General features: G+C 43.6%; 1 protein-coding gene across 1 annotated transcript; it reads right to left on the reverse strand.

Moving 5' to 3' along the window:
- Window positions 1-4,025: 4,025 nt before the first annotated feature.
- On the reverse strand, window positions 4,026-15,629 carry LOC109261159 (transport and Golgi organization protein 1 homolog). Its single transcript, XM_053900663.1, has 14 exons — window positions 15,545-15,629; window positions 15,229-15,306; window positions 14,165-14,237; window positions 13,862-14,000; window positions 12,044-12,145; window positions 11,314-11,374; window positions 11,171-11,206; window positions 11,020-11,087; window positions 10,802-10,896; window positions 9,718-9,800; window positions 8,112-8,262; window positions 7,438-7,511; window positions 5,741-5,879; window positions 4,026-4,197 (listed from the first exon to the last, which is right to left on the reverse strand). Exons 3-14 carry the CDS (start codon window positions 14,187-14,189, stop codon window positions 4,181-4,183), a joined length of 990 nt encoding a protein of 329 aa, XP_053756638.1. The 5' UTR covers window positions 14,190-14,237; window positions 15,229-15,306; window positions 15,545-15,629; the 3' UTR covers window positions 4,026-4,180.
- Window positions 15,630-19,816: the final 4,187 nt, after the last annotated feature.

Raw genomic sequence — 19,816 nt, forward strand, 5'->3', positions numbered from 1 at the left:
CTACGAATATCTGAATGAGAAATGAGCAAAACAGAAAAAAATTTTAAAAAGTGGAAATGTATCAAACAGGGGATATAAGCATCAATTTTACTAAAGACAAAATAACATCAGGCGTTTTCTTCTAAAACTGACTCACAGTGTTTGCTTAGTACAATCTTGCCTACACTGAGAAGTGGTCTTGCTACCTTCTTTGACCAGTAGTAGTCACAGGGGGATCCTGTGAATGAGCTTTTAGTAAAAACTGCTATCAATTTAAAAGTATTTCAGATTTGCATGAGTTTCTGAGAAATTAGAAAACATGCCAAATCTCAACTGAAAAGGAAATAAGGTAACGAGTATGTTTTTAAGGTATTATTGATGAGATTTCTTCCAATGAAGACAAGAAAGGATAATTGTAACAGATTCTGTTGCAGGAATAATACTGAATATTCAAATAACGGGAGGTTCATGACACAATCTAAGTGTCAGGTTTTCAGTTGTTTTCAACGACTACAACATTGTTGGAAAAAACTCCCACTGAAAATTAATAAAAGCATGTATGATGTGGAGGGCACATTGTGCTTTTACCTCGGTCTCTGGTTCCAGCAGGACTCGGAAAGTGGGTCTCAGCTCATTCTTCTAGAAGGTCCTGAGAGTCAACATTTCCTGTCTTCACTACCCAACTGAATGCTGCTCCCATTCCTCCAAATTTGTGTCAGGATTTCTCCCCCCAAAACAAGCCTGAATCTGGAACAAACCAACCCCAGCATCCCTCACGTGGCATTGCAGGACCCCCTGATCCACGGATCCTTGACTGAAAAACATCTTGTTCAAATATCGGCAGGGAAAACGAGGAACAAACCATGGAACAGCCCAGAAAATGCAAGCGGCTGAGCAGCTCACTGACCATCAGGTGCCTCTGGGGAAGCTACCCAGCGCCGCTCCTCGGTACTCACCCCACCGCTGAGGAGACGCCAAGTTGCTGCGAAGCGTCCGGGGTCTCCCCGAGGCCGGCGGCGGAACCTGCTGGAAACCCAGCTCTGGCTCTTTGCTCACAGTCACAGGCACTGGGTCCTCAGAAGCAACGGGAACCTTTCCTGCTCTGAGCCGCCCAGGATCAGAAAAGCCTAATTGGGCGCCTTCTCCGGCCTTCGCTGAGCGCGCAAGGAACCGGCCCCTCCCTGTTCGCGGTGCGTGCGCGCCCTCTGCTGGCCTCCGTGGGAATTCCTGCAATGCTCAAGGCCATGGCCGCTCAGCTGAAAGTATTGAGGGTGCAGCTGGTCCAGTTAAGCCTGTTCTCCAGATTAGAATGGGTCTGAGTCACAGGGCCTGGGACCCAAAAAGAATCTTTTCCTTCTCCTGTTTAGTGAGTGAAAAACGAAACCGAATTTATTAATGTAATAATTTGTAACGCTTTAAGCAACATTCAAAGAAATACAGACTACAAATTTACACATGCTGAACTACAGGTAATAGTGTTTACCACCAAAATACTTGGGTTAAATAAAAAATTGCCACCTTTGAGAAAGAGACACCTGCTTCTAGCTATGGAATGAATATGTCATTGAGATACAAGGTACAGCCTATGGAATATAGTCAATCCTATAATAAAGTGTTGCATGCTTTCACATGATAGCTACACTTGTGTAGGTATATGGAGAGCATAACGTATAGACACGGAATCACTATGATGTATACCTGAAACTAATACAACATGATGTGTCCACTATATTTCAATAAAAAATTGACAATATTTTAAATTTTCCTTCATTAAAAAAATTATTTCTAATAAGAACATATGAAATTCCATTTATACCACATTCTCTAATGTCACCATCTTGACGTTGAGAGCTTATTTTTCAAGTTGTCAATAATATGTTTGATGACACAAATGTGACAAGGTCAGAATGCATACCTAGAGGGAGTTACGCATCTGTTATAAATTTCCTGCCTGTATATGGGTAATATTTTCAATGAAAGGTGCTTCAGGGATGAAGACAGACGAAATAATTTCCATGACACTCAGATAATTGTGCCTTCGAATAGTAAATGGCATCTCTTCACAATCAGAGGAAGGCTGGGTGAAGAAATAGGTTTCTCCTTTCATGTGAGAGAAGGCTGTGGTGGTTTAAACTGCTCGCTTACAATCCAGAATCCTGAGACCAGCAGTAGATGTAAGAATAGCAACCCCCTATCATGTTGCACATAAGTAGTGCTAGAAGGAGAATATGGACCTTATTCTCAAATACTTTTGGTTGAGATCAATAATCCATCTGTGCCAGTTCCAGGCTATAGGCTCTGGGGGCAGCACAATGCCTGACGCCTGGCTGTGGAACATAAGGAAGGTCATGCTGGAGCAGTGGGGAATGGAGCAGGGACTGGGGGAAGTGGCGGAGACAGATCATGGTTACCTCCCCATGGGGCACACTCTGGACTTTACCTGCTAATGAACTGCATGCTCTCCCTCAAGCCATTTCTCTCCATGACCGTTCCTGAGACTGGGCCCCAACACGCCAGGCAAAATGAGGGGGACCCATCTTCCCAGGGGCAATGGCCTCGACACAGCTTGCCCCAGTGAGGTTGGAGCCTTGAACTCAGGGAACTGTAATGCCCAGGTGTCCTACCCTTTCTGCCTCCAACCCTAAGAGCATCTTCGCAGAGCCCCTTTTGCGTGGCCTATAGCCCCCTCCGCACACTGTGACCAGCTCCGTCCTTTCCTCTGTGCCTCATTTCTGTCTTTGCTTCTCCCTACCCCTGTCTCCCTCTGTTTCTTTCTCTCACTCTCTAGGACTTGCCCAATTCCCCCACCACTCACTGTCTCTTTTCCTGCCTGTCTCTTTCTCTGCCTCTCCCCAGGCCTTGTGCCTTCTGTTCTGTGCAGCCCTGTCCAGGGATCAGGGCACCACATATCTGTGTCCCCCTCTCTCCTGTCATGTTTTAAGCCCAGGCCCTGATCACAGTGGATGAAAATCCTCTTTACAGAAGCTGCTCATAATGATGTTTACTGCAGCATTGCTGTTCCCAGACACTCCCGGGAAGCATGTGGACAGCCAGACCTTGACCCCTTGGTGGCCCAGCCATGATCCCAACGATGCTGGAGGGCTGGTTACCTCCACAACCTGGGAGAAAGGAGGGCCCTGCAGGTGTCAGGGGCTCTGGAGAAGAATGCATGGCGTTTGAGGATCTGGAAAGAGCCAGATGCTTACAACCAACTCCTCCATGGTGGTGAGGAAGGAACGGGTAGCATGTCATGGACCTCTGCCCTGCCCATCCCTCACTAAGGAAACAGTGGGAGGAGGGGAGCCTGGGTGGCTCAGTCAGTTAAGCGTCTGACGTCGGCTCAGATTTGATCTCGTGAGTCGTGAGTTTGAGCCTCTGGTCGGGTTCTGGGCTGACAGCTCAGCGCCTGGAGCCTGCTTTGGATTCTATGTCTCCCTCTCTCCCTCTCTGCCCCTCCCTTGCTTGTGCTCTGTATTTCTCTCTCGTTCAAAAAAGTAAACAAACATTGCAAAAATTAGAAGAAAAAAAGAAAGCACTGGGAGCGATATGGGACATCATAAGACTCACCCCGAAAACTACTACCACTAGTCTACCTCAGCTCCCACCTGGATTAGTGCTACTGTGAGGTAGCTTGTAGGTGGGAAAAGTCCCCAACACCTGGATTAATGCAGGGTTTCCTCATTGTTCTACCAGAGACACTGCTGACCCCTCATCCATTTCTTGCAATCAGAAATCAGCCACTCCCTGGGGACTGATGGCTGTCTTGCTGATCACCACACACCACTGTGACTAGCAGGTGCCGTGTGCTTGTGAGTCGCTACTGAGGAGTGAACACAACCATCACCAGATCTACATGAAGGTTGTGTCCACCACCCCAGAAGGATCCAGGGGGACATGTGCAGTCAATACCATCCAAATAATGACTTGTCTTCTGCCCCTATTACTGTAGATTCGACCTGTTTGTGACAGTGTATACAGGAGTCACACTGTGTGCATCGAAATAGAATGACCGTAGGTCCTCCTGGAAGCAGACACTGACACAGAGGCAGAACTATGATGGCTTTATTACAGGAAACGAGGACAGACAAAATGGAGGGGACAGGAATGGTCAGGGAAAGGATTCATTCCAATACGCGTATCAGACAACTTTTCTAAATATATCACATCGCCACAGCCTACTGGTCACAGTTTAGGGTCCTCTTCAAACTTCAAGTTGTCCTGAAAGGCAAAGAGATTTTGGGTTATAGCAATGGGATCTTCTGTTCTCCTCTATGCATTTTGTCCTTGAAAATATACCTTGGATGAACACTTAATTGTGTGGCTGCATCTGTGTGTCTACCGGTAATGGAAGATGATTGTCTTCAGGTCTTAGATATAGATCCCTGAATGCACACTTTCTCAGAGTTATCTTTTCCTCCTGTGTGAAGTAGGATCTGGATTCTAATAGGGAAAACACAGGGGTCTTTGCTGTATCTTCTGAAACAGGGATTGCCAATCTCTCAGCCTCAGGCAGTATACTCTTAGTTTAATGGAATTGAATGAACATCTCTTGATGAGCTTCTGTGTGGAAATACATTCATTTACACACTGAGGAGGGTGAGTGCCCACTCATCCCATTTATTTTATAAATTCCTTATGTGGTCGTCACCTCTTCATCATACTGATCTCAGAACCCAACCCTATCCCTGTTTCTCAGACAACAAAGCTGAGGTTCTGAGATGGCTCCCCTGGGAGCTGGTATTAGGGATGAGACAGCAGGAACACAGGCAAAGCCTCAGGATATTGTGAGGGAAGTTTCGGAGATGCAAACTTGCAGGCAGGGTGACGACAGCAGATGCAGGTGTGTGGTGACAGGAGTCCAGCAGGGGCGGCCTCTGGTCAACCCTGAATCCCCACTAAGAGTGACTCAGGCTGAAGGCCAAGGAAGACGCTCAGCTGATCTACAACCTGTCTTCACCTTTAGTCTCACTGAGACACACAAACTTAGGCATTTCCTAAGACCAAGTTTAATTTCCCAAACCTCCAGCACATTCTTGCATACATGTCCAGACCTTTCAGAAAACCAAGGGAAATAACAAACTGTATTTAGATTATGAACTATGTGCACTGCGGTAAAGTTGACATTTTGGAGATGATGACCGCATTGTACACTGTGCTTGCACCCATGAAGCAGTTCTTTGCAGATCTCTTGCTGTCCTCAAGCTCCCTGCCCAGGCTGTGGGCCCTGCCAGGAATGGCTTCCAACTCCAACCTACTTTCCCCAACACCCTCTCCTCCACACCTCCTCAAACTCTGCTTACCTTCCACAACTTTCCTTCTATTCCTGTGTGATTCAAGTTTCCCCCATTCCTTCACTGGTGCTTCCATTATGGTGATCACAGGGTCTGTGTCATATAACGCATGTGCCCCATTTCACACAGGACACCTGAGGCACCTAAATTTAGGGGTGCACCTCATCCTTCACAGAACCCACAACATTGTGTCTGTAAAAAACACACCAGTACCTCTGATACCTCTGCCTTTGTGTAAACATCCTCTTTCTTTTTGACAAGAGAAACCTATAGCTTACCGCATTACAGGGAAATGACACAGCCCTTTGTATGTAAGTCCTGAGAAACTTGAGATATGGGAAAGTGTCCTCAGCCAGGTTTGCAGGTGGGTTGCCAAGACTCAGAACCATCATTACGTCATTCCCACCAAGTCTTTCATGAAGAAGATGCATGTGCTTTACCAGTCACTCATCCAGGTCAGGTCATCTTACCAAATGGAGTAGGTGGAGGAGCTGGTGGAGGAGGGGGAGGTGGCCCACAGCCCATGGCTGGTAATGAAGGGCGGTCCATGTGGTAGGGCCTGCAAGGCCATCCTGGGAAAGGACCAGGCCCTCTTGCATCCATAATGGCCTGCAGAACAGAAAAGAATGCGGTGTTCATAGGACAGAACAGAGCATCAACACCAGCAAAAAGTGGAAACCCAAAGAAGCAGTGCTCATCTCCGGCCAGCTTTCCCCCCACCAGGTTCCAAGAGGGCAGCATCAGCACCAGGGAGCCTCTATCCATACTTTGGCTTCCACTTACAGCTTTTGGGGTGGGTAATGGATGCTATGGGGATAAACTAGTGTCCTCACATGTCTGCAAATGTAGAACAGCAAAGGCTCTTGTCCTAGTGGATATATGGTGTGAATGCCAAATTAACAAAATAGCATATTCCCAATAGGAAGGCATCTGAGTCCAAGATCACCCGCCACCTCTCATCCCCCTCCACCACAGAGGCTGCTTATTTGTAAGTGAAGAACCTCTGAATGGGAAGGAATGACAATCCCGGTCTCCACACATGGAATCATAGCCCTCGTGGCTCAAAGCTCTGCCTCTAAGCCCCCGCCTGTGCCCAATCTGCTTCTCTCCCGACAATGGGGTCTTCTGCTCTCTAGAAGTGCTATCCACAGGCACAGAGACACATAGAGGGGTGGGGATCCTGAGGTCCTGAAAAACATCTGGATGCATATTCTTAGAGAACCATGCTACTTATCTATACATGTTAGTTAAGCTTAGCTAATTTATTTTAATTCAGAAGTACTTCTCAGTTTAAGTACAGTACAATTTGCAAGGTAATTGTGTTCTCTAGAAAAAATGAGCTGAAATTCTAAATAACAGAATTATCACAAATGCACATTTGTTTCTGCTGTAAATGCCCATGTTCCACCTGTAAGAGTGACCCAGGACACAAGAGAACCTGCTCATGGGAACACAAATAAAGGACACAGTGGGGAATTACAATGCAGGTAATTATGGATTTTCTCTTCTTCACCACTCATGTTCCAGTGCATGTTTTCTAGGACAAATATGTCACAAAAAGAGTTCAGAGTATTTATACCCAGGGCACACCTGAAGGGATTCTGGACAGCACATTCACAAAAAAAAAAAAAAAAAAAAAAAAAAAAGGCTGAAGGGTGATGGGTATGAAATTTAGTTTGTCTAAGACCACTCTAAATGACACATACAAAAATATAAGTTGGAGTGAAGGCAGTTTGCATTTTCGAACCATAAGGATAACCTTAGATTTTGTGAACACGTTAATCCCCTAGACAGAAACAGGAAAGGAAGAAAGAGCAAGAGCAATGATTCCACATTGAGGAGGTCCAGGGAATATGAGGCATGCCAGGAGACTTCCAGGTGGAGTGTGGGGTCATCCTACTTGGGTTATTTCCAGGAACACACTGGAAAAGTCCTAAGGTCCTCACCTCTAAATACGTTTGGCTTCTAAACTTACTATAAGGAGTTGAGAGGCAGAAAATAGACAAGCCCATAGACACTTGGGTTAAGGTTATGCATTTGGAAAATAAGAAAAACAAGCAGATGTATCATACAACACACAAAACAGACACAGTGCCAGGAGAGAGCACTGAACAGAAAAATGAGAGTTTCCCAGAAGAGTTTTACTGAAAATGGCCACGGTGTTTACTGTATCCTTCTTGGCCCTTTTAGAGTCTGTGTTGTTCTCACTCACAGGAGCAACTTCTGGATCTGCAAAAGGCCCTAGAAGGGATGGAGGTTTATTCTGATTTGAGGAGATTGTGCAGAGATTAAAAAAACAAACCCTCCCCTCATTCCTCAAGCATCTTAAACTCTTTGGCCCAGTCAGATCCCAAGTCACATACAGAGGGTAGCCCCACATGCTTCAGGTGATCCCAAGGCAAAGGGGAGAACCACCCCTAAACCTTGATGAAGACCCATAAACGCCCTGGCTCAGGTGTTTTCATAACTCATCAAACAACTACGGATGGCTGGTGGCTCACCTGGACAGATACACATTAGGCTGAGCCTCATGCCTCCCATAGCCCAGCACATGGACTGTGTATAGCACACATCTGCTGAAGCCCTATGTCTGCTTTTGTGTCTACAGCCCCATTCCATCTCCACAAGAGACACCTGTACCAACACAGCGTGTGGGAAATGACACAAAGATGATATGTTGATCAAGAGAAACTCAAGGAATGTGGTTATGGCGGCAAACGCTTTTCCCTCGCATTGCAATGGTTTGTGGTACCACCTCTGCACCTTGTCCAAGACTCAACAACAACAACAATTAGATGAAGGTGCTTTGCAAGTCAAATCATACTGCTCAGATCATCTTACCACACGGTGTAGGTAGAGAGGTCCGGGGTGGTCCCCAGGGCCACCAAGGTTCAGGAGGTGGACATGCCCTATAGCCCATGGGGGGACCTCTAGGGTAGGGTGTGCAGAATCTTCCAGTTAACAGAGGAGGTCCCCATGGATCCACGCTGCCCTGCAGAAGAGAAGTGACAGCTATGTGCATATAGCAGACAAGACAACCAATACCAAAAACAGCTGAAACCCACAGAAGAATATGTCAGCACCTGCCAACTTCTCAGCCACCAGGATCCAAGGGAGTAGCATCAGTACCTGAAAACCCCATCTCTCCCACTGGGTACCGCCTACAGCTTAGGCAAATAAATGCTGGAGGTTAAACTACGGTCACCACATGTCCCTGCCCATGGCTTAGAATGTAGAACAAAATGATCTCATTTTAGAGGAATCAAAGAAGTAATTCCAATCTAATGAAGTAGCATATTCCAGACAGTCAGACATCTATGTCCAGGATCACCCTGCATCCCTCCACTACAGTGACTATAGAAGCTCTGGTTTTGGCATATTCCAAACACAAAAAAAAAATTGAGTGCAAATAAACACCTGATTCTCTGCACACGAAATCACAGCTACTACTGGCGAAAAGTTCTTCCTGCCGGCTCCTTATTTTGTCCCCTCTGCTTCCCTCCCTACGAAAGGGGTCTTCCCTCTCTGGAACTGCTGTCAAAGGCCACAACACCACTGGGGAGTTGGGGACGCCTGGAGTCTTGCAGGGGAACTGAGAAAGTGTTTGCTGTGAGGAACATATTACTTATCAACGACTACTAAGCCCACATGTGTTTACCTGAATTCATAAGGAATTCTGATTTTGAGCACAGTACAAGACACAGAGTAATATATACCCTATGGAAAAAAAGAGGTTGAAATTCCTGTAACAGAATTAATGCAAATGTGTTTTGATTTTGGTGTAAATTTCCATGGATGTGTCATGAGTGATGGTATCAGCTCTAACGCTGATTGGAGACAAACAGAACCTGCTCCTATGAACACAACTGAAGGACCTCGTGTTCAGAATATTTTTACCTAAGATACATTTTAAAGGATTCCCAACAGTTCATTTACCAACAAAGACGTGAAGGTGGTGAAGGTGGTGAGTTATGACAATGACTTTGTGCATTCTAAGTTGTACAAGGCACACAATGTAAAGATAGAGGGAAGTCTTTCCGCATTTCCAATTAACAAATAGCTTTAACATGTTAATCACATGACCATTAAGAGGAAAACAACAACAACACTGATCCCACAGAGAGGCGGTATAGTAGTAGTCAACAAGCCTAGAGACTTTAGTATGGAGTGCAGTGTATCTCCCTGGTGTTATCTCCAGAACACATGAGAAAAGCCATAGGTCCCTCAACCTCTAAGTTCCTTTGGCTACTAACCGTTCCAGAAAACGATGACAGGCTGCAAAGAGAGGAGCCTGTAGACTCTTGGGTTAAGGCTGTGCATTTGGAAAACAGAAACAGGCAGACATATCACACAACACACAAGAAAAGGGAAAAGGCCATAGAGACTGCTGTACTGCAAAAGAGGGTTTCCCAACAGACTTACAACTGAAAATGGCCCCAGCATTTACCTTGTCCTTTTCTGCATTTTTGGTAGAGTGTTTGTTGTTGTGACTTACTGGAGCGACACCAGCTTCTGGATGGGCTAAAGGCTCTAGAAGGGATAGAGGTTTATTCCGATTTTAATAGGCTGTGCAGAATTCAAACAAACACCACATTTTGTGACATCTTAAACTTTTCTCCACGCTTCAGACCATGAGGAGAGGCAGAGAGTAACCCACAAAGCCTTAGGTGACCCCAAAGATAAAGGGAGATCCATCCCATCTTGTTAATGAAGAAACCATAGGGCCCTGGTTCGTGTTCTTCATAATTAGTCAAATAACTTGCAACAGGTCAGTTCAAATAGAAATCTGGAATGCGTCACCAAAATAGCCATTTCTCAATGTACATTAGGGGTAATAACTCACCATCTCATTACAGATAAGAATAAAAATGAGAGTACTGATTGGGATAACATCAAAAAACCCTCCACAGAAGAGCATGGGTGTGTTTCTTCTGGCTCCAGGCGAATTGTTCAATCTTCCAGCTTATCTATAAGCTGCCTTCCACATGTGAGCAGGTATTATGTAACTATTTCCGAATAGAAATATACTTGACTGATATTATACTAATGAGAAAAGTAAAACTGTGGGAATTTAGCACTGAAGCTTCACACTTGCACTGATAGCATCAGGGGACTAAGCTATATGGAACCTGAACTTAGGAATGTAGGAAATATGGTTCAGAAAAAATAAGACAAAAATAAAGGAACATAAAAAATAGTAAATAAATGACCTTCTCCCCCCAAAAACTAAAATAAAATTGAGTCAAGGTAGGAAGAAGGAGGAGGCCTATGTGCCATGTGACATGATGGCATGTCACCCCTCCAGACTCATCTCTTTAGTTAGGGGATGCTGGAGGAGGCGGGAGGGTCTGCAGTTGGGGGAGGGGCATAAGCTCCACAAGTCACAGGGACAAGTGCCCCACTGCCTGGGGCACCCTCCTATCACCCCTTCAGACAACCTGATGTCCTTAGTGCTTGTGATTCTTTCCAGGCCCCAGGAACAGGCTGCACAGAACAAATTAGGTTGCTGCCCATCACCATGTGCTCCTTACCTCTCCTTGGAGGGTTCTGGGTCTGTGGTCTTCCAGGCATTGGTTTCTGCCTCATGTATCCCTCAAGCAGCCTCTTTCCTTCCATCATGTCCAGTCTTGGATACAGAAAAAGAATGGACTTCCATAAGAGTTGCAACACCACGTCCTCTACAAGACACTAAACAGCACAACTGTCATCCCTCGACACACCATTAAAAACACATGTCAAGATCACCCACCTGTGTTTCAAGTGGGCCGCCTCCCTCCTCTCCTTCGCCATCTCCCTCTCCCAGATCTGAGTCTTGATCTGGGGGAGAAAAACACATCCACCTTCAGTCATGCCAGACTGTGCACCAAAGAGACAGAGGAGGAAAAAAAGAAAACACTTACCCAGTTGTGCTGAGCATTCTCCTCATAAACTGCGATCTGAAAAAGCCAACAACGAAAAGCCCGTGTTTAGGGATTCCAAGGGCCACTACACTCACCAGCATGAGGTGCTAAGGGTTTAATACGTCACGCAGAATTCAAGTTACCTGGTGTCTGAAGGTGAGCTCTTTCTGTCGCAGCTGTTCTCGTGTTTGTTCAATTTGTCGCCTGTGAGTTACAATTGCGTTCGTCAAATAAGGCCTAATATTGCGCAGGATTTTAAATGATCTGCCCATGTTCCCATCAACTTCATATCCATCTCCTAATACAATTTATCCTTACACATGAAACACTTTTCACATAATTATAAATGTACAGTAGGACCAAAGTGATTGTCCCATCCTTTCCTTACTCATTATCCCCTGCCTACAGAGTTCAGAGTTTGTAGAATTCCTTCCCATTTTCAATCTTTCATCATATGACAAGTGCCTTTCATCATAAAGCTCTATTCTCCTTTAACTTTGTACTCACCATGTTTCCCAGGGTTGCAAAGACCAAGGCCATCAAATGGCACTACCATGTTGATGGGTATGATTTCATCTTATAACAAACTGCTTTCCTATAGATTATGACATGTGACACCACCCCTCAGGAATGTTGGCATGGATGAAGTTTCCACATGGTCAGGCCAGCACTGGAGATGTGGAAATGTTTAGTAACTTAACTGTTTTACTCTTTCTAATAGTTATCTTTTTCTATCTGTTAATTCCCTATAGATACGTCCTCTGAATTTGCGTTTGTATACTACGTTCATGGAGTCCACCCATTGTACCAAGGTTCAAACTAAGAAATGAACAGGGGTTTCATGAGCCTCTGCTGATTAGTATCTGAACTCACTTGCACTTGTGTATTTCCTCTGTAGCTATTTTCAGATTTTCTTCTGCAGTTGCCATCTGATTCTTCACTGCAGCTAGTTCACAGTCCATCGTATCCAGCTTTCTAGGATGAGAAAGATATATACATAGTCCAGGAGCCAAGGTCCAGAAATTCTGCCTTTTAACTTCCCAGCTCTCTTGAAGGCCTAGATTCAAATATGCCTACACTGTCCTCCCATTGATGCACAGACTGACAACACAATCAGAGAAATGAAGACCCCATTTAAGGTCAAAGAAAAATCAACCCCTGTCTGCTGCCAAGTCACCTGCAATCAGAGCGGTCTTTCGAGTTCTCTGCTTCTACTCCTTCATCATAAAGTCATCAAATAACATTGCACTTTGTGCCTTCCTAGAGTTGGTCTTTTGTTCGAGATGGTGAAGGCTCATTTCAGTTCAACGTGAAAAACTATGCCTGACCGGCTATACCCATTAGGATGAAGCAGGGGATCATCATTGCCTTATACCTCCATGGGGCAATGCACTGAGTCTCAGTCCAAAAGTTGTACCCGGACACAGACACTCAGTATGGAAGATAGCCTTCCAGGATATGGTTTCACCAGCATTGCAAATCACTCCCACACAGGAGTTACAGGAGTGTAACCCCTGCCTCTTCCTTCAAAGATCCTGGTGGAGGAAAAGGCCAATCTTAAAGTGGCAGTATCTACTGAAATATAACATGATGTGAACTGTCCCACAGTCAGGCTGTTATCTCCAGGAAATAGATTTCAGACGGAAAACTATCAACTTCATGGAGTCAATCCAGTCTTTAACAAGACGGAGTTTATTGATAGTGAAGGCAGCAAAAGGCAATGCTTCAAAAGTCTGGTTTGCTGTGCTGCCCTCAGACTACTTAGTTCATGGTGTTGCTTTAAAGGGTTTCAACTTGGCACTGGATATACTCAAGAATCACATGCAAAACTGAAAGACTCTTAGAAAATGAGCAAAAGCACTAGACGGAGAAAGGCACATGCATTTCCTTCTGGCCTCTCAGGCAGTCCTTCAGCAAATGCTTTCTGGTCTGTGGCTGTCATGTAGTGGCTCTGTTGTGAGGGGGTAAAGATAGAGAGGTGGTCAGAGCTTACAAATTAACAAAAACAAGATGTAAGTGAGACAGAGAAGCCCCCACCCCAGGTGTGAGAAGGACTAACACAAAGCTGAGTCTCAGGGAAGAGAAGGAAGAGTTTACTTTTCAATGTGAATGAGGGACTTTAAGGTCCCTGATCTCCTCCTGAGAACAAAAGAAAATACTGGACAAAAGAGGAAACATGTGAGTGGTGCACCAAATTTGTAATGAACCCATGAGACACACTTCATGCAAATCTCACTTGCAGACTGGATGAAGGCATCCAGTACTGATGGCATCCCAAACCACTGTCCATTGTGTCTACAGCAAGATAATTCCATTTTTCCCATAGATATTTTTGACCCAAGTCTGGTGCTGAACAACGATGACCTAATTCCCGGCTGATAGGACAATGTGATGGGATTGAAACCTATAGGACAATGTAAATGGATCCAGAGGGAATCCAGGTATCAATGTGATTAATGCCTTCCCTCGTCCACCCTAGGTACATGACACAACAATGTGTGGCAAGCAGTAAGGACAGAAATGAAAATGCAGGTTCCAGAAAGCAAGGTAGGAAGGGCAGGCACAATTCTACTGAATGCATTTGGCAAAAATACTCTGGATCCAATTCTAAAAGAAATACATTTACCTATACTGGCCACCACATTCCTTCATACAACAGTACCTGGGACTCTTATCACATGAACATCTTACTTTTCTATAGCCACTTTTCTTTCTTCATAGTGTTCTTCCAGGATGCCTGCTTTCTCCTTCAACTGTCTGACTTTGGCTTCCTCGACTGCTTTCGCAGACCTCAATGCATTACACTTGTCCTCCAGGGCCTTTTTACTTTCTGTCAAAAAATGAACTTTATTTTTGTGTGTGCACACGACATGAGACTTGGTTTTGGGGTGACAGGAAAAGGGCAAGTACCACGAAGGCAGGAAGCTATTCCTTCCCTTCCCAAAGCAAACCCATTGCCACCATATGGGCATTTCTCCCCAACAGACAACATACCTTCCAGTTCACAGTTAGTGGACATCACGGCTCTCAGTTCTGGATCCTCAAATTGACCGTTTGCATCTTGTGACTTTAAGACAGATGTGAAAAAAAGACATTCAAGAAATAATGACCGCATAACAATGTGAGTGTACCTAACACAGCAGGACTATGCATGGCAACAAAGAAAGATCCCAAAGCATAAATATAACCATGAGAAGGCAAAGAACATGGAATATAGTTCAAGTCAAAGAGCTCACAAATGGCTTTCTTAGGGGAATATTCACACTGAACATTGTTCAGCATTAAGGGAGGAGGGCAGTAGACAATTTGGCTATTGCCCTTCATCTCTCAACTGTCTTGGGGGATTTTCTCCATATCTTGGGAGGGCAGGGCTGAATGAGGTGGTAATTACCCAGCTATGAAAATAAAAGACACTTGCTAGTCCTTGAAATAGCAAAACTCCTCAGGGTGGTCCTAAGTGAAATTCCAGGTCCTTGTGAGGATGGAGGTTTGGCTCCCAGAGGCCCACCCTCTACTGTGGTAAACAGCAGAAGAATATGCTGTGCTCACCTCACCCAATGAACAAAAAGCCTCCAAAGCCAAGTTACAGTAAAACTCAGCAGCCAACTCATCACTTGTGGATTCTTGACATTCCTCTCTCTCTCTGATTGCAAGGTAGCAAGTGCACTTTGAAGGGTGTCATTTAAATTTTAAATCAAGTGCTCAACTTTTTTTGATGTGCTCCTTCAACAAAACATGTTGAATGAGCAATAATAATTCATTATTTTACTGGTGTTTTTAGAATGCAATCCAGGCAAAGAAGGGATTCTTACTTTCTTTTTTTTTATTTTTATTTTTTAACGTTTATTCATCTTTGAGAGACAGAAAGAGACAGAACACGAGTGGGGAAGGGGCAGAGAGAGGGAGACACACACACACAGAGAAGCAGGCTCAAGGCTCCCAGCTGTCAGCACAGAGCCCCACATAAGGCTCAAACTCAGGAACTGTGAGATCATGACCTGAGCCAAAGTCGGATTCTCAACTGACTGAGCCACCCGGGCACTCCATGGGATTCTTACTTTCAATTTAGGAGCTTCAGCAGAGTGAATGTTCCTTCTTCTCTCAGCTTCTTGAAGACGTATCTTTGATTCATTGATCTACATATAAAACATATGAAAAAGGAATCAGAATTCAAAAATAGCATCATGGTAGATAAACCTATCTCTAAATGTGTGATTCCTTTCACTAATAAAGAGGTAGTTCTTTACATTTGTGAAGCTTGTCTTGAATTGGGAGTGTTTCTACAACACATGAACTAGGTCAGTAGGATGAACTACCAGAGGTGAAATAACTGAAATAAAATCACACAAAGAATATTTGAAAGGGCAATGCTACCTTCTGTTCCCAAATGGATATTGCTTCAGCCAGCTCTCTGTTTTCTTTCTTCACTGTGTTGATCTTTTCAGTTATTTGCTGTAAATTAACTAAAAAGAGATAAAACAATTTCTAAGGTTGTTACCAAACTGGTGACATCGAATAATCCCACTGTATTAGCAGCAGAGACACATTATCTGACACGTGGGTGTAACTAACTTTTTTGCTTTCTTACTGTGCCTGAAGAAAGCAAGTTTTAGTAGCATTTTAAACCCAAGGAACCGGGGCTCCTGGGTGGCGCAGTCGGTTAAGCCTCCGACTTCAGCTCAGGTCATGATCTCGTGGTCCGTGAGTCCGAGCCCCGCGTCGGGCTCTGGGCTGATGGCTCAGAGCCTGGAGCCTGCTTCCGATTCTGTGTGTCTCCCTCTCTCTGCCCCTCCCCCGTTCATGCTCTGTCTCTCTCTGTCTCAAAAAGAAATAAACGTTAAAAAAAAATTAAAAAAAAAATAAACCCAAGGAACCTTATTTCACTGAGATCACTATACGTGTAAGCTCTAGAACACTGACTCCTCTAACAAGCACAAAGTGTAAACTTCTCTTCTATTGGCCCAGTGTGAGAGCTCTCATGCCCTGAGTTCGCTCTTCTCACCGCGACCGCTGCTGCATTCACAGTGATGAGCACCAGCCTTTGAGGGCTTACGAAGTGTCAGGCAGCCACCCTGGCTCTCAACACACAGTGCCACAGAATCACCACAGTCTATAGGGCCCATGCAGAATACAGTACCCCCATTTGCATCACGTTCACTTCTCATTCTCCCCTGGCATGAATGGCTCCCTCCACCTCAGACTCAAAACCATGGTTTAAACCTCTCTTGTGACACACACCCTGCCAGGCAATATCTGGCTTCTTCTCTAAGCTTAGGCCACTTGATAGACTCAGAGAGGGTTTTCTCATCTTCACATGTCACCAAGAGCCATGTCATGGCAAAGTACTCACTCCAAACCTCAGACTCATATCATCACTTGTTTCCTAACCATTTCTATGCAAAATTACACTCATCCTGTTCTCCTTCCTCCTATGATGTTTTCCTCCCCTGGTCTCTTAAGAGATGCCAAATCCTTCCACAGTGTCACTTAGCCTCCAAACAGGGAAGAGAAAGATTTTCAAGAGTTAACAAGTCAATTAGACATCAGAAGTCACCATATTTATCCCTAGTTAAAAAATTAAAACCCACATCAAACACCAGTACTGAAAAAAACTTACAAAGAATACTAAAACCTTAAATCTTACCTTGATATACTGGAGGCTCTATCTGAGAGAGGAAGAAACAAAATAAGTTTGAGGTCAAACATATTATTAGTAAAAACGTATTCTTTCTGATAAAATATTAAACGTAAACCAATGAAATTACAATGATCATTTTGTTCAGCATAATGAATTCATAATATTAAATATAAGCAAAAATTAGAATTTCATATTTAGTTCATGATTCCTTATAAACCATTTCTGATAAAAGCATAAAGATTCACGGCTTATTTTCACTAAAAAATAGATTTACATTCTATTCCATGAACATCAACGTATTCAATTTTGTCAGTGCATAATGCAGACAGTTTTAAAATTATATAAATAAAATATTTGTCTGATTTTTTTCTCTTGTAGTCAAACCCAATATCCACACTGAAATCCAGAACCTAGGATCATTTGAAAGTCCAAAAGAAAGAGAGAGAGAGAGAGACAGGGAGAGAGAAATAAAGAAAGAGACCCACGGGGGGGGTGGGGAGAGATGGAGGGGAGGGAAGGGAAGGGAAGGGAAGGAGGAAGGAAGGGAAGAGGAAAGAAAAGGAAAACCTTTGTAGTAAGATATGCCTCTTTCATTCTCTAGAAAGCTTTCTGAAATCGTACAGAGTTGGCTGTTCTCTGAATCAATAAACAATTACAACATGTCAGGTGCTATGATTTTCCTAGATCACTAAAAACAGAGGGTCTTCCAAAAACAAAAGCCATCAAATGAGAAAGAGAGTGGAACGTGACTAGAGAAGAAGCACAGGCAACAAAAGAAAAGATGGCTAACATTTCAAAAAAAAAAAAAAAAAGGAAAAAGTGCTCCCCGTAAGAAGGTATAAGAAAAACAAAAGGAACTTCACTCGTGTAGAGGCAGTGGTCTGAGGCAAGGGTTCAAAGCTTCCATACCTCCTTCTGGAAACGTGAACAAAAGAGAGATCACAGGTATTAGGGAGTAATGGTTGTCTGGGCAAAATTAGAAGTAATAATTTAAAGCCTGACTGCACAAGTATTTCTGTTTTCTAGGAGCCCTAAAAGAATGTCAACCATGGAAAACCATCCTGTGATGGTCTTGTGTCCACTGAAAAGTAACAACCACAAGATAGTGACTGTGGGACTAAAGGATGCTTCCCCACTCCCAGCCCCTCACTCTTTGGAAAAGTGCCTTTATAAGCCTGGCACACTACCCCTTTAGGGAGCGATACGCCTCTTTCTTGTTGGCACCATTGTATACGAGCTATCTCTAATAAACTCTACCTGCTTTGTTTCCCTTGAGTTCAGTGTTCATTCCTAGGACACTGAGACTCAAGAACCTGGTCTTGGGGATCCAATAACACCCAGACCCGAGTCATCCCCTGGTGAATTATAGCTCAGTAAAATCTAGGCCAGACTCTACTTTAACAAAAGGTAAAGACACATTTTCCTGACTTCTAGAATGCCTATCCCTACTCAAAAGTTTTAAATGGGGCTGAAGCTAGCCCCAACATCTTGCCAGGATATTGGAATATCAATGTGTTATCAAAAAGCAAGTCATAATAATGTTGTTATAGGAAAGTGTATCTATGGAGGGCAAATAGAAAACCATGGATAGTCTTTAACATCACATGTTTCCTTTCCTAAGCAGGGGAAATGGAAACAGAGATGGACTTACAAATACATAATATTTATATTTTCTTTATGAGGGGAAAGATTTCTAAATTGGCAGGAAAGAGGAAAAACAGCCATTTAGACATAAACTCATGGTATTCTGTTCTTCCTTAGAAGGCCTGCCCTCAAGAGAAACTATTTCTCCAAAACCTAATGGGGGTTTTCCTAAACACAAGCAATGCAGATGAAGGGAAATACTCAACTACAGTGCTCTTCCTCCTTCCTGTCTCACAGGGGAGTAAACTCAGCCTAAAACCTAGTCAGGTAAAGGCAAAACTTCACACTCAAGGCCTATTCACCTCAGTTTCTTTAAACAAGGATGTGACTCCCAGCTCTCAAAAACACTCACAAGGTACCCTAAAAGGAAAAGCCACATATTTTGAACACACAATGCAAGCATTAGACTCATATTTCCCATGGCAGAGATGTTGAGATAATCAGGCTGGGAATTTACAACTGCTCTGATTAATAGGAGAATAACTCTAATGGGAAAAGTGGTCAGTATGCAAGAAGAGGTGGTGAGTGTGAGCACAAAGATGATAACTCTAGGATCCAAGAGATTTTGGTTCTAGAAATCAAAAACACCATAACAGAAATAAGAAATGCCTTTGTGGATATATTAACACACACAACATAGCTGAGGAAAGACTCAACAAGCAGAAGGAAATATCGAGTAGAAACATCTGAAACAGAAACACAAAGAAAATAATTAAAAATACAACACAGAACATCCAAGACCAGGGGGACAATTACAAAAGGTGTAACATACACAAAATGGGAATACCTGGAGAAGAAGTGAAAAGAAGACACATTTGAAGTGAAAATGACCATGAGAATTTTCCAAAATTAATGATAGTCGCAAACCACAGATCCAGGAAACTAAAAGAATTCCAAGCAGGATAAATACCCCCCCCCAAAAAAAAACCCCCACCACAACAACTACAACAAAAAACTACCCCTAGACATATACTATTCAATCAACAGAAAACTGAAAACAAACAATTTGGAAGAAGGTAAGGGGAAGTGTTGAGGGCTGGAGTTACAGGGAGAAGGGAGAAATAACACCGTACCCAAGAGGAACCAGGAAAAAAAAAAATACTCAGAATTCAGAAACCATGCCATCAAGAAGAATGAAATGTTTATAGTGTTAAAAGAAAAGAACCCATCACGAGAATTCTGTGGCTACTGAAATTATCTTTCAAAACATTCTACAAAGTAAGGAAAATTATCGGACATACTGAAGTCAATAATAAAGGCTTAATTCTCCAGGGAAACATAATCCTTAATGTGCATGCATTAACAACAGAGTGTCAAAATACATGAGGGAAAAACTGATACAACTGCTAGAAGAAACAGACATA

This window comes from Panthera pardus, unplaced genomic scaffold (genome assembly GCF_024362965.1).
Source record: "Panthera pardus isolate Hobbes unplaced genomic scaffold, ASM2436296v1 HiC_scaffold_127, whole genome shotgun sequence".
NCBI lineage: Eukaryota > Metazoa > Chordata > Mammalia > Carnivora > Felidae > Panthera > Panthera pardus.

Bases quoted from the DNA above. Each gene is read 5' to 3' on its own strand.
- LOC109261159 (XM_053900663.1), bottom strand. From the start codon at position 14,189: ATGTCCACTAACTGTGAACTGGAAG. The intron at 10,897-11,019 runs GTGGGTGATCTT...TCTGTATCCAAG, and splicing joins GCGGCCCACTTGAAACACAG to ACTGGACATGATGGAAGGAA. The intron at 8,263-9,717 runs GTAAATGCTGGG...TCTCTTCTGCAG, and splicing joins AAAATGCAGAAAAGGACAAG to GGCAGCGTGGATCCATGGGG.